Source organism: Erythrolamprus reginae, chromosome 5 (genome assembly GCF_031021105.1).
Source record: "Erythrolamprus reginae isolate rEryReg1 chromosome 5, rEryReg1.hap1, whole genome shotgun sequence".
Taxonomy (NCBI): Eukaryota; Metazoa; Chordata; class Lepidosauria; order Squamata; family Dipsadidae; genus Erythrolamprus; species Erythrolamprus reginae.
This window is the reverse complement of record NC_091954.1, coordinates 5,893,837-5,905,864: the sequence shown is the minus strand read 5'-3', so window position 1 is coordinate 5,905,864 and position 12,028 is coordinate 5,893,837. Positions and strand designations below refer to the sequence as shown.

Here is a 12,028-nt window from a genome sequence, read left to right as displayed (position 1 = left end):
ATAGCATCTGGCTAAAGACACGTCACATGTGTCAAATGCTTGAAGGAGAGGAAGGGAAAAGGAATGGGGGAGAGGGAGGAGGAGGAGGAGGAGAATAAATGGGAGGGGGAGGAGGAGAAGAGGAGGAGAAGGAGGAAAGAGGAGGAGGAAGAAGAAGAAGGAAGAAAAAGAAGAGGAGGAAACAAGGAATACTATACTATCATATCGCATCTCAGACATTAACACCCTTGAAAATATCCAAAGATACTTCACCAGAAGAGCCCTTCACTCCTCCACTCGAAACAGAAGACCCTACGAGACTAGACTTTCAATCCTGGGCCTAGAAAGTTTAGAACTAAGACGCCTTAAACAAAATCTAAGTATTGCCCACAAGATCATATGCTGCAACGTCCTGCCTGTCGGCGACTACTTCAGCTTCAACCACAACAACACAAGAGCACACAACAGATTTAAACTTAATATTAACCGCTCCAAACTTGACTGTAAAAAATATGACTTCAGTAACTGAGTTGTCGAAGCGTGGAACTCATGACCGGACTCCATAGTGTCATCCCCAAACCCCCAACACTTTACCCTTGGATTATCTTCGGTTGACCTCTCCAGATTCCTAAGAGGTCAGTAAGGGGCGAGTACAAGTGCACTAGAGTGCCTTCCATCCCCTGCCCTATTGCTCTCCTATATCTCCTATCCCTTTCTTCTATTCCTATATCTCTTCTTCTATTCTTTCATTGATATGTTCTATTACTATACCTTCTTTTCTATTCTTTCATAGATATATTTTACTATGAGTATCTCCTCTATAACCTTCATCATGTATTTTACTATGTGTATATATACCCATTAAATCCCTCATTGTGTATTGGACAAAATAAATAAATAAATAAAATAAATAAATGCTACTATTAGGCGCCCTCTAAGCGTCCTCGCGGGGACGCAGACGCCAACAGGTTTTGGTGGGATCAAAATTCTCACTGCTGGTTACAGGAAATACAATCCACTTCCAGATTATACAGGAATTATCATTCCTGAGAAACCCAAATTGAAAATGGTTGAGAGAACATCAAACGTGCTTGGGGTTAGGCGACAGCCCAAGAATTTACGTGACATCCGAGGTCCATCTACAGAAGCCACTGGATTTACCGAAGGAAAATTTGGTATTTTGGGTGGACAAAGATGTGTCTTCTTCCCATTGTAGGAGGTCTTAGTCCCATCCCATCTCCTCCCTCCCAATTCAGAGAGAGCACCTAGAATTATGGCTCAGCCCAGGCCTGCCAGTCTGGTGGCTGCGGATAACCTTAAAATGATGGTCCAGGCCCCACAAATGCTTCTAAGGCTGATTTGAAGGAGGATCTCAAATAATTAATAATAATAATGATAATGATAATGATAATGATAATGATAATAATAATAATAATAATAATAATAATAATAATAATAATTATTATTATTATTATTATTATTATTATTATTATTATTTATTGGATTAGTATGCCGCCCCTCTCCGTAGACTCAGGGTGGCTAACAACAATGATAAAAACAGCATGTGACAATCCAATAATAAAACAACTAAAAACCCTTATTTTAAAACCAAACATACACACAAACATACCATGCATAACTTGTAATGGCCTAGGGGGAAGGAATATCTCAACTCCCCCATGCCTGGCGGTATAAATGAGTCTTGAGTAGTTTATGAAAGACAGGGAGGGTGGGGGCAATTCTAATCTCCGGGGGGAGTTGGTTCCAGAGGGCCGGGGCCGCCACAGAGAAGGCTCTTCCCTTGGGGCCCGCCAAACGACGTTGTTTATTCGACAGGACCCAGAGAAGGCCAACTCTGTGGGACCTTATTGGTCACTGGGATTCATGCGGTAGCAGGCGGTTCCAGAGGATGTTAGAAAATGATAGTGTGTGTTATGTTTTTTAAACTATGGGTTTTTAGTTTTTAAATATTACATATTAGATTGTATTGTACATTGTTTTGTATTACTGCTGTGAGCCGCCCTGAGTCTACGGAGAGGGGCGGCATACAAATTCAATCAATCAATCAATCAATAATAAATAGATAAATAAATAAATAAATAAATAAATAAATAAATAAATAAATAAATAAATACTATTACATCCACCGCTGCAACCACCCACAAACCACTAAGCACTCACAAACCACTAACTCAAACCGCTAAGACAAACCACTAACTACAAACCACACCCGTGCAAAGGGTGTTACTCCTCATATATAGGTGACAGCCAATCAGGTTGCGGCACAGTTAGCAAACTCGTGAGTACATGCTGATTATGGCTTACATCAGCCTTCCCCATGGTTACAAACCATTTTCTTGCATTGTAATATTACCGCAAGAAATATTTCTGACATGCCCCGCTGCTGGATGGGTGCTGCCATGTTGTTTTCCTGCAGCATAGTGGTGGGTGGGGTTTTTTTGCCCTCCCTGGGCTCTTTGAGCCTCCGGGAGGCCCTCTGGAGGTCAGAAATGTGCCTGTTTCTAGCCTTCCGAAACTTCCGGTAAGCCCATTTTTTCACTCTCCCCAAGCTTCCGTGTGCACCCTGCACTTACCTGCATCCAAAATGGGCTCCGTGGGGACTTCCGGGAGGAGCGGGACAGGTTGGCGGGGCCAGCCAGGAGTGGGATTTCTGGGATCTCCGAACTGCACAGAATCTTAGCTAGAGGTTCTCCCAAATCCCTGCAAACCCCCTGCACCCCACCCCTGCTCCGCTCCCAGCTAACAAATCCTGCCATTTATGAAATAGATACAGGTAGTCCACAAGTTACGACGGCAATGGAAAAAGTGATTTACGACTGTTTTTCACACTTAAAAATTGTTGCAACATCCTCCCCATGGTCACATGATCATAGTTCAATTGTTTGGCCAGTGGTTCATATTTATGATAGTGTTCAGTGGTACCTCTACCCAAGAATGTACAGTGGTACCTCTACCCAAAAATGCCTCTACTTAAGAACTTTTCTAGATAAGAACCTGGTGTTCAAGATTTCTTTGCCTGTTCTTAAAAACCATTTTCTACTTAAGAACCCGAGCCCGGAAAATTTTTCCCAGGAAATTTGAGAGCGGCACGAAGGCCCGGCCAGTTTCCTGCCATTCCCCCTGGGTTTCTCTCCCTGGCACAGTGTATGGGGGGCAGCTTCGCACCAGGTGTATTGGAGGTACATGATCCTCCTTGCCGTCTCAGAGTCCTTCGGGTTTTTTAAGCCTTAAAGTTTTGGATTTTTTTATTCCCCTCACCTTCTTCCTTCGGCAGTGACTGTCCTCCCCCTCTTCTTCCTCCTCCTCCCACCCAAATTCCAAACTTTTATTTCTTTCCTTATGGGTTTGCATGCATTATTTGCTTTTACATTGATTCCTATGGGAAAAATTGCTTCTACTTACAAACTTTTCTACTTAAGAACCTGGTCACGGAACAAATTAAGTTCTTAAAGTAGAAGCACCACTGTATCTCCATCTATGTCCCTTTCTGACAAGTAAAGTGAACGAGAGAACCAGATTCGCCTGAGAACCATGTGACTAACTGAATAGCTGCAGGGAATTTCCTTAACAATGGCAGCAAGACAGGTCGTAAAATAGGGCAAAACCTCACTTAACACCCATCTCGCTCAGCAATGGGAAATTTCGGGATCCAATCGCAGCCATGGGTCGAGGTTTATCTGTATTCTCGAGAGACATTTCCTCCTGTTGCTTAGCACTTGGGGAAAAGGAATCCTCAATCTGAGTATTGCATTGGCAGTTCTGTGTTAGCAAAAACTTCAGAAGAGAAGGATTTAGGGGTAGTGATTTCTGACAGTCTCCAAATGGGTGAGCAGTGTGGTCGGGCGGTAGGAAAAGCAAGTAGGATGCTTGACTGCATAGCTAGAGGTATAACAAGCAGGAAGAGGGAGATTGTGATCCCCTTATATAGAGCACTGGTGAGACCCCATTTGGAATACTGTGTTCAGTTCTGGAGACCTCACGTAAAAAAAGATATTGACAAAATTGAACGGGTCCAAAGACGGGCTACAAGAATGGTGGAAGGTCTTAAGCATAAAACGTATCAGGAAAGACTTCATGAACTCAATCTGTATAGTCTGGAGGACAGAAGGAAAAGGGGGGACACGATCAAAACATTTAAATATGTTAAAGGGTTAAATAAGGTCCAGGAGGGAAGTGTTTTTAATAGGAAAGTGAACACAAGAACAAGGGGACACAATCTGAAGTTAGTTGGGGGAAAGTTCAAAAGCAACGTGAGAAAATATTTCACTGAAAGAGTAGTAGATCCTTGGAACAAACTTCCAGCAGAAGTGGTTGGTAAATCCACAGTAACTGAATTTAAACATGCCTGGGATAAACATATATCCATTGTAAGATAAAATATAGGAAATAGTATAAGGGCAGACTAGATGGACCATGAGGTCTTTTTCTGCCGTCAGTCTTCTACGTTTCTATGTTTCTAATAATCATCTCAGGGCGCTTCCCAACACAGAGAAAATGATGGGTTTATACCGCGACCCATTTCCAACCATTTTAGTTCCCTCACCCTCATCCAACCCTTAAGTTGGCTTAAAACAGGGAGCAAACAAGCAAGCAAGCAAGCAAACGAACGAACAGATAAGATGCTTGAATTGTTAACCAATTCCGTCTAGGCGCCGTAACGTCCTGATTTTCAGTGATTGAAAATACAGTGGATCGAAAGGGGACAAACAGGAGAAGAGAGAGAGGAACAAAACCAAAAAGAGACAAAGAAATATCGCTGCATTTCATGGGGTTCCCCCCCCAAACATCGCCCCAGCTTCCATGGGCATAACACATATTGGGAAGGGACGAGACGCCATTGTTTCATGCAACATTAAAAAAAAGAAGAAAAAGAATACGGAACAAACAAGAACTCTTCACCAGAAGAAAAACAGATTGGACTGCACTCTGGGCTACAAAGAACCCGTTTTTTTTTACTCACAATAGATCACTATCAGTGTGTAGTTAAAATATAGTATGGGCCGTTTTTCCAAGGCAGCAAGAGAGGGAAAAAAATAAATCACAGCATTGTCAATTATCATCTGCTCAGGCAATCTTCTTCATAAATATCAGTGTACACACGGACTATATCTTGTAGATGCAATCTTTTGCGGAAAGAAGGATCTTATCTGGAAACGAAATGATTTAATACAGTGCTCCCTCGATTTTCTCGGGTTCGAACTTCGCGAAAAGTCTATAACGCGGTTTTTCAAATATATTAATTAAAAAATACTTCGCGGGTTTATTTTCCTATACCACAGTTTTTCCCGCCCGATGACGTCATATGTCATCGTCAAACTTTCGTCTGCCTTTAATAAATATTTTTTTTAATAAACTTTAATAAATAAACATGGTGAGTAATAATCTAAATGATTGCCAAGGGAATGGGAAATTGTAATTTGGGGGTTTAAAGAGTTAAGGGAAGGCTTGTGATACTGTGCATAGCCAAAAATAGTGTATTTACTTCCGCATCTCTACTTCGCGGATATTTGACTTTCACGGGCGGTCTCGGAACGCATCCCCCGCGAAAATTGAGGGAACACTGTACTAGGAGGAAAGGAACAAGTATAAGCACCGCCTGTCCAGGTTGAATTTTCCTCTTGGGTGGCTGTATCCAAAATTTTAGAGCTGTAATTCAGTTACAGAAACTTGGATTAATCAACAATGAATCTTGCTGGACTCAAGCAATGTGGAGGATTGCACAAATACAACAACGGTTTGGTTAAAAACTTTCTTTAAAGATTTTCATGGGTTATGTTGTTATTTTTAGATCACACACGCTTATTTTGGGGGAAGGTCTCTTCTTAGAAGTATCTCTTTCCTATCGTAAATACCCCTTCTAAAATGAAACTTGTTGCTTTACTAAAAAAAAAAATAATTGGCATTATTGAGTAGGACTATGCTGAAATCAAACAATTTCCAGTGGATTGATTCAACAACCGAACTGGCTAAATGTTAACAAAAGTACATTAGGTTAATTTGAAGGTTGTGATATGTGATGTGTCTGGATTTTGGTCCTATATGTTTCGATATTAGAAACATAGAAGATTGATCGCAGAAAAAGACCTCATGGTCCATCTAGTCTGCCCTGATACTATTTCATGTATTTTATCTTAGGATGGATATTCTTTAATTTCTAAATTTTCTCATTCTCTCTTTTTCCCTTTACAGCGATCCCTCAATTTTCGCGGGTTCAAACTTCGCGAAACGGCTATACCACGGTTTTTCAAAAAATATTAATTAAAAAATACTGCGCGGGGTTTTTTTTATACCATGGTTTTTCCCACCCAATGATGTCATACGTCATCACCAAGAGTCACTTCTCTCTCTCTTTCTCTCTCTTTCCTGTCATTCTCTGCTTCAATCATTTTCACATTTCTTTTTTTCTCCCCTTTCTTCTATCATTTCTCTCTCTCTACCTTCCACTCTCCCCCCTCTTGCTCGCTCTCTCTCTTTCTCACTCTCTCTCTCCCTCTCTCCTTTCTATCTCGCTCTGTCTGTTGCTCTCTCTCTGTGAGAACGCCTGCCCCACCTCTCCTGCAGCCCCCTCGCTGACAGCTGGGACGAAAGCGCTCTCAGCTAAGGGACTGCGAGAGGGGCGGGGAGGGCATTCTCAAAGCACTCAGAGCGGCTAGTGGCCGAATGAGGAGGACGAGAAGCCATAGCCGCCAGCGCTGCTGCAGGAGGACCCGTGCCCCAAGAAAGCCAGTGAGAGGGGCGGATCGGGCGGGCGGGGTGTAGCGGCGAGGGGGGCGGAAACGTTTGGGGGGCGGGGGTGGCCGACATTCAAAACAATCTTTGCCAGCCTCTGCACTTTCATCACTTCAACTTCAAGCCCGGCTCCTTGCGTGGCCTTGGAAAAGGGTGTGCGGGGGTAGTTTTTGGCTGTCCATAGCAAAAAATGGTGTTTTTACTTCCGCATCTCTACTTCGCGGAAATTCGATTTTTGCGGGCAGTCTGGGAACGCAACCCCCGCAAAAATCGAGGGATCACTGTAATTCCAATTTAAATTAGAATGAGAAAATTTGGAAATTAAAAATCCAGGCACATCACATATTACAACCTTCTCACAAGATGGATTTTACACAAGAAATGCATTTCTAACAACGTGGAACAGAGGAAGGAAGGACGAAAGAGAAAAAACATTGGTAAGGAAAACTCAGTTTCTCTAATTATCCCTGGTTTCGTGAAGCTTCAGAGTTCTGTGATAAATTATTAATATTTGGCTTAACAGGTTTGGACAAATAGCTATGTAGGTCAGATTTACTCCGAAACCCTGACAATACTGAAGCTAATATTCAGAAACATCTGAAGGGGCATAGAATCTCAGATGCATTATTAAAGAACATGGTTTTCAACTCGTCTAGGAAGCTGCATGTAATTAATGGCAAAATAATTACTTTTTTCTCTGCAAAGATTTTTTTTTCCATGCACTTCATTCACCTGTTTACAAAACTTTGCTCCCCTGCCTTCACTTTCTTGTGGGCTTCTAAGACTCTATTGTGATGCTTGTTAGCAAATCTGAATGCGGGGGTGGAGAGGAAGGAGTATAACGCGAAAGGCCATTCTTCTAAATTAAGACATCGGTTTATGCAAGGAATATACAGTGGTACCTCTAGATACGAGCTGCTCCACATGCGAGTATTCCAAGTTATGAGCCGCGACGTGAGCGAAATTTCTGTTCGACACCTGAGCTCAAATTCGGGATATGAGCCGAACTTCACTAGGTGGCGCAAGAATCTCCTTGCTTCCAGTTATCTCGGCATGAAAAACAAAGTTTAAAGGCATTCGTTCAAGAGGCGAGTTGACCGACTTACGAGCTCGGGTCTGGAATGAATTAAACTCGTATGTCGAGGTACCACTGTATTGGCTTAAATCAAGCAGACTTGCAATAGTTTTCATGGCTGCATTAGAAGTGGGTTCTTCCATCCTTGCAGTGCTGTGCGGGCTTTAAAAACCAGCTTCTGCACTTCTCATTTGTACCAGCTTGTGGGTACAAATGAGATCTCCAATAGACGGAATTGAGTACCATGATGATCTATTTGTCCTCCCTTAATCCCTTTCCATTTATGTGACTACACCTGTCTTTCTCACCAGCTTTCATTCTTTTCGGCACTTCTTCCCCTGACTTGATTGGCACTTCCAGTCAGGGCCTACTTTTAATACATGTTGACAATGGAGGGCATCTTCCAAACAGTTCTAGGTAGACTAATTCATAAATGCTGTCATTTCTTTCCTAAAGCTTCCAAATACAGAGGGTGGACAAAACAATGGAAACACATGACTTTTTGGCATCATAATGTTTGAACATGTTCAAATCAATCAAAACTTGGCATATTTTAATGGGGTTTTTTAATTCTGTTATTTGATATGTTTTTTTAAACTACCTTTTTTTAAAATAGAAATTTAAGGAAATTGGTTATAACCTTCTAGAAATGGCAGACCTCTCAGACTTTCAAAGAGGCCAAATTGTTGGTGCTCGAATGGCAGGCGCTAGTGTAACAGAAAGTGCCCGAATGTTTGGCGTTTCAAGAGGTCATGTCTCAAAAGTCATGACTGCTTTTGAAAGAGAAGGGGAAACGTCCTCAGCCAAGCACAGGTCTGGTCGAAAGTCCAAGTTGTCTGAGAGAGACCGTCGGACTCTAAAGCGAATTGTTAGAAGCTGTGGGAAAAGCTGCCTGTTTGTAATTCTCCTTTTCCATAGCACGTGGGAAAGAAGCATGACCAGGAAGTGATGGGTAATACTTGATATGTACAGTTAGAACCTGTGGTCACCACCATAATTCATCCCACGTCTTTGATTGCAAATTCATTTGGTCATGACCCAACCCCAACCCCATACACGCAGTCTCCCTGCACTGCCCCCGCCCCCCTCAAAGAGCTTACTGAATCCTTCGGAGCCTGTGGATGGTGAAAAACAGAATCTAGCTGATTTTCGCCCTTCCGGGAGGTGGAAGAAGGTCATTTTCACCTTCCCCAGGCTTCAGGAAAACCTTCGAAGGCTGTAGATGTCAAAAAATGGACCCAAATGTCCCAACCGGAAGTTAGGAAAAGAACCTCCGTTTGGGCCGTTGGGCCATGGAGATAACCCAGGGGTCCTTACAGGAACAGTGCCAGCTGGAAGCAAACCAAGCAAGACACCCCCCAATGGGAATGGAATGGAGATTACCATTTGGGCTTTCTAGAGGCTCTGGAAGAGGTGGAACCTCTATGAAAATGAGATCCTCTGCCACTAGTGGTCCTGTCTGCTTGGGAGCGAAAACGAGAGGTATACTGACCCGAGTTGCTCTGCAAGGCGAACCCCTGATACTTTTGACTATTGGGATGTCGAAAAGGCTGAGTTTTAATGGCCTTCTTGTTGGTGGGCCCCAAAGCTTTCTTTTTGTCAGCGGTCTCAGTGAGAAGGGGGTCCAGAAGGTCACCAAATAAAAGGTCGCGCTTCAAAGGACCCAAGGCAAGCTGCCACCCTCCCCATGCGCTCTGGAGTCAACGCCTCACGTGCTCTCAACAGGGGTGAGCAAGAGGCAGGACGGCGTGGAACACCGTTCCACCAGCGGAAATGGAGCAGCATGCGCAGCTCCATCATCGCTGGCCATGCATGCGCCAGCGCATGTGCCGCTCTCCCCAGACAAATCAGCTGTTGCTCAGAAAGCAAGGGGAGCAGACGAAGGCACCCCTCCACCGAGTGATACCCTCCCTCTCCCACTCTCCAACGAACCCGGATAAATCAGCTACAGCAACGGAGGGCGAGGGGAACAGATAGACTGCCCTTCTGCTGACCATCACCCTCCCTGCACAAGTAAGACCACCTCCGCCCACCCACATCCCTTGTTCTTTTCAGGACCACAACGTCTTACCTGTGCAGAAGTGGGCAAGGAGGAGAGAAAATCTCGCCCACGCTCTGTCTGCTCCCCATGCCCTCCGAGCAGCAATTGATTCATCCTGCAAATGCTCAGGATGGTGAAAGGGTTTGCGCACACTCCCCCCACCACTGAAGTGTTCCAGTAGTGCAGCAAACGGCTGCCCTTTACTGGCCCAGATGATTCCGCATATCTGCTTGTGAATGAGTAACTAAACGAAGCTAAGCTTCGGCTCGGGAAGTATCCGTTGCTTTGCTTTGCAAGGTGCAAAAGCTGAAGGACAGGTGTGGGGGTTTTTTGTGTGTATTTTAGTTTTCTTTTGTTTTCAAGAGGAGGGGGGAAAGTGCCAGAAGCCTCCTCCGTAGTTTCCTCCGAGCATCGCTAGTTGATTACAGGGTGTCCAAGGGGAAAGCATTTTGAACTTTCCTGATATTTCCCTGTCATTTCCCTGTAACTTGTGATCGAGTTAAGGTGGGGTCATAGATGACGTCATACCAAATGGCTAAGCCATGGAGAAATATTGGTAGCTGAGAAAGCAAGTTATTGCCACAGTTATGCTCATTTTTGCTTGACTCTGCCAGGCAGCATGATCCATTTTTTTTACATGATTTCCCCCTGACTTTTAAACATTTTAATACAGTTTGTTTCTCCCCCCCCCCTGATTTATTCCATTTTTTCATCAATTCCCTGATAATTCCCTGATATTTCCCAAACCGCCGATTTCCCTGATAATCCCCTGATTTTCCTGTTTTCCAGGTTTGCAGGACGCCCTGTGATAAGGAGGAAGGATTTTAAAAACAAACCTGACGTAGCTTATTCCAACTACATCGGAAAGTCAGAAACCCAGAACCTTAGAATAAAGTGTAAACATTCCAGCGTAGAATAAAGCGTAAATGTTCCAAAGACATTAAAATATTATATATATATTTTTGAAATGACATTTCCTGAAGAAATTAGATTTCGAAGACAAGGCAAGGATGGCTAACAGCGCTATACTTTCCTACCTGTACAGGTAGTCCTTGATTTATGGTTACTCCTGAGTCCCACGTGCCCTTGTTAACTGAGTTGTGTCCCATCTTACGACCTTTCTCACCACAATTATTAAGGGGATTGCCACCAGCTGTTAAGGGAGCCATGCGGTCGTTAAACAAATCTGGCTTTCCCTATTGCCTTTGCTTGTCGGCTGTGCAACTCTTACAAGTACATGCCAGTTGCCAAGCCTTCAAATTTTGATCAGGTGACCATGTGGGCGTGGCAACGATGTCGGTGTGAAAAATCAACCCTAAGCCACTTTTTTTCCAGTAACTTCGGTCACTAAACGTATGGTTATAAATCAAGGGCTACCTGTATTGCTAACGTGGTGCAAATCGGCTTTTTTCTCCCGCCGACCATCCGTCTACAAATTCTACAAACTGGATTAAAGTGATATTTTTAAAGCAGGAAACACAAGAAGGGTGTGTGGTGGATAAAATGACTTACGTCGTTTGCAGCCACATTTTTTAATCCTTTTGGGGTCTGTGATGTCATCGTGGCACGCCTTGCAATAAAAGTAGGCCCTGGAGTGGCGGGAGAAGAGAGATAAAACTGACGTGCCTCTTAATTCATACAAATGAAATCAGTTCCACATTTTCTCTCCGAGGAAAGCGCCAAATTAATAAAAAACATGCCAGCCTTAATTTCCTTTAATCCTCTGAAAGGTTTAGACATTTAACGAAGGGAATGTTTTGCTGCAAGACAATTAATTTCTACCGCCACCACCAGCAGCTTGGGAGGGGGTGACTCAAGTTCACGCTTCTTTTAATAGATTTAACTTGAAATCCAGTGGTGACGAATAGTTCATAAATATGACACGCTGGATCAGTTCGTTGGGTTTTCATCTTGGAAAGAAGCATCCACTCTGACGTTTGTTTGTTTTTTTAAATCCCAATTTACAAGAGAGAGGGGGGTGATGGGAGACATTCTTGACAGAGAAACTGCACTTTCAAAGGCCTCTGATTTTTAATTTTTTATGGTTTTTTTTTAAAGACCAGACAAATAAAGACAATTATTTGTTCCACTTAGTTTCACATGGCTTAAAGTTCTGAAGGAATTCAAATACAGTTGTGGAAGAAATACAGAACAATAGCGTTTATGGGCTGAAATTGTGTTGC

General features: G+C 43.2%; 1 protein-coding gene across 3 annotated transcripts in view; it reads right to left on the bottom strand.

Moving 5' to 3' along the window:
- KCNMA1 (potassium calcium-activated channel subfamily M alpha 1) overlaps positions 1-12,028 on the bottom strand; it is a 655,726-nt gene that overhangs the window by 149,170 nt on the left and 494,528 nt on the right. For all 3 annotated transcript variants that reach the window (XM_070752010.1, XM_070752011.1, XM_070752012.1), the window contains exon 18: positions 11,358-11,434. In XM_070752010.1, coding sequence (XP_070608111.1) covers positions 11,358-11,434 — 77 coding nt within the window. The remainder of the gene's footprint in view (positions 1-11,357; positions 11,435-12,028) is intronic.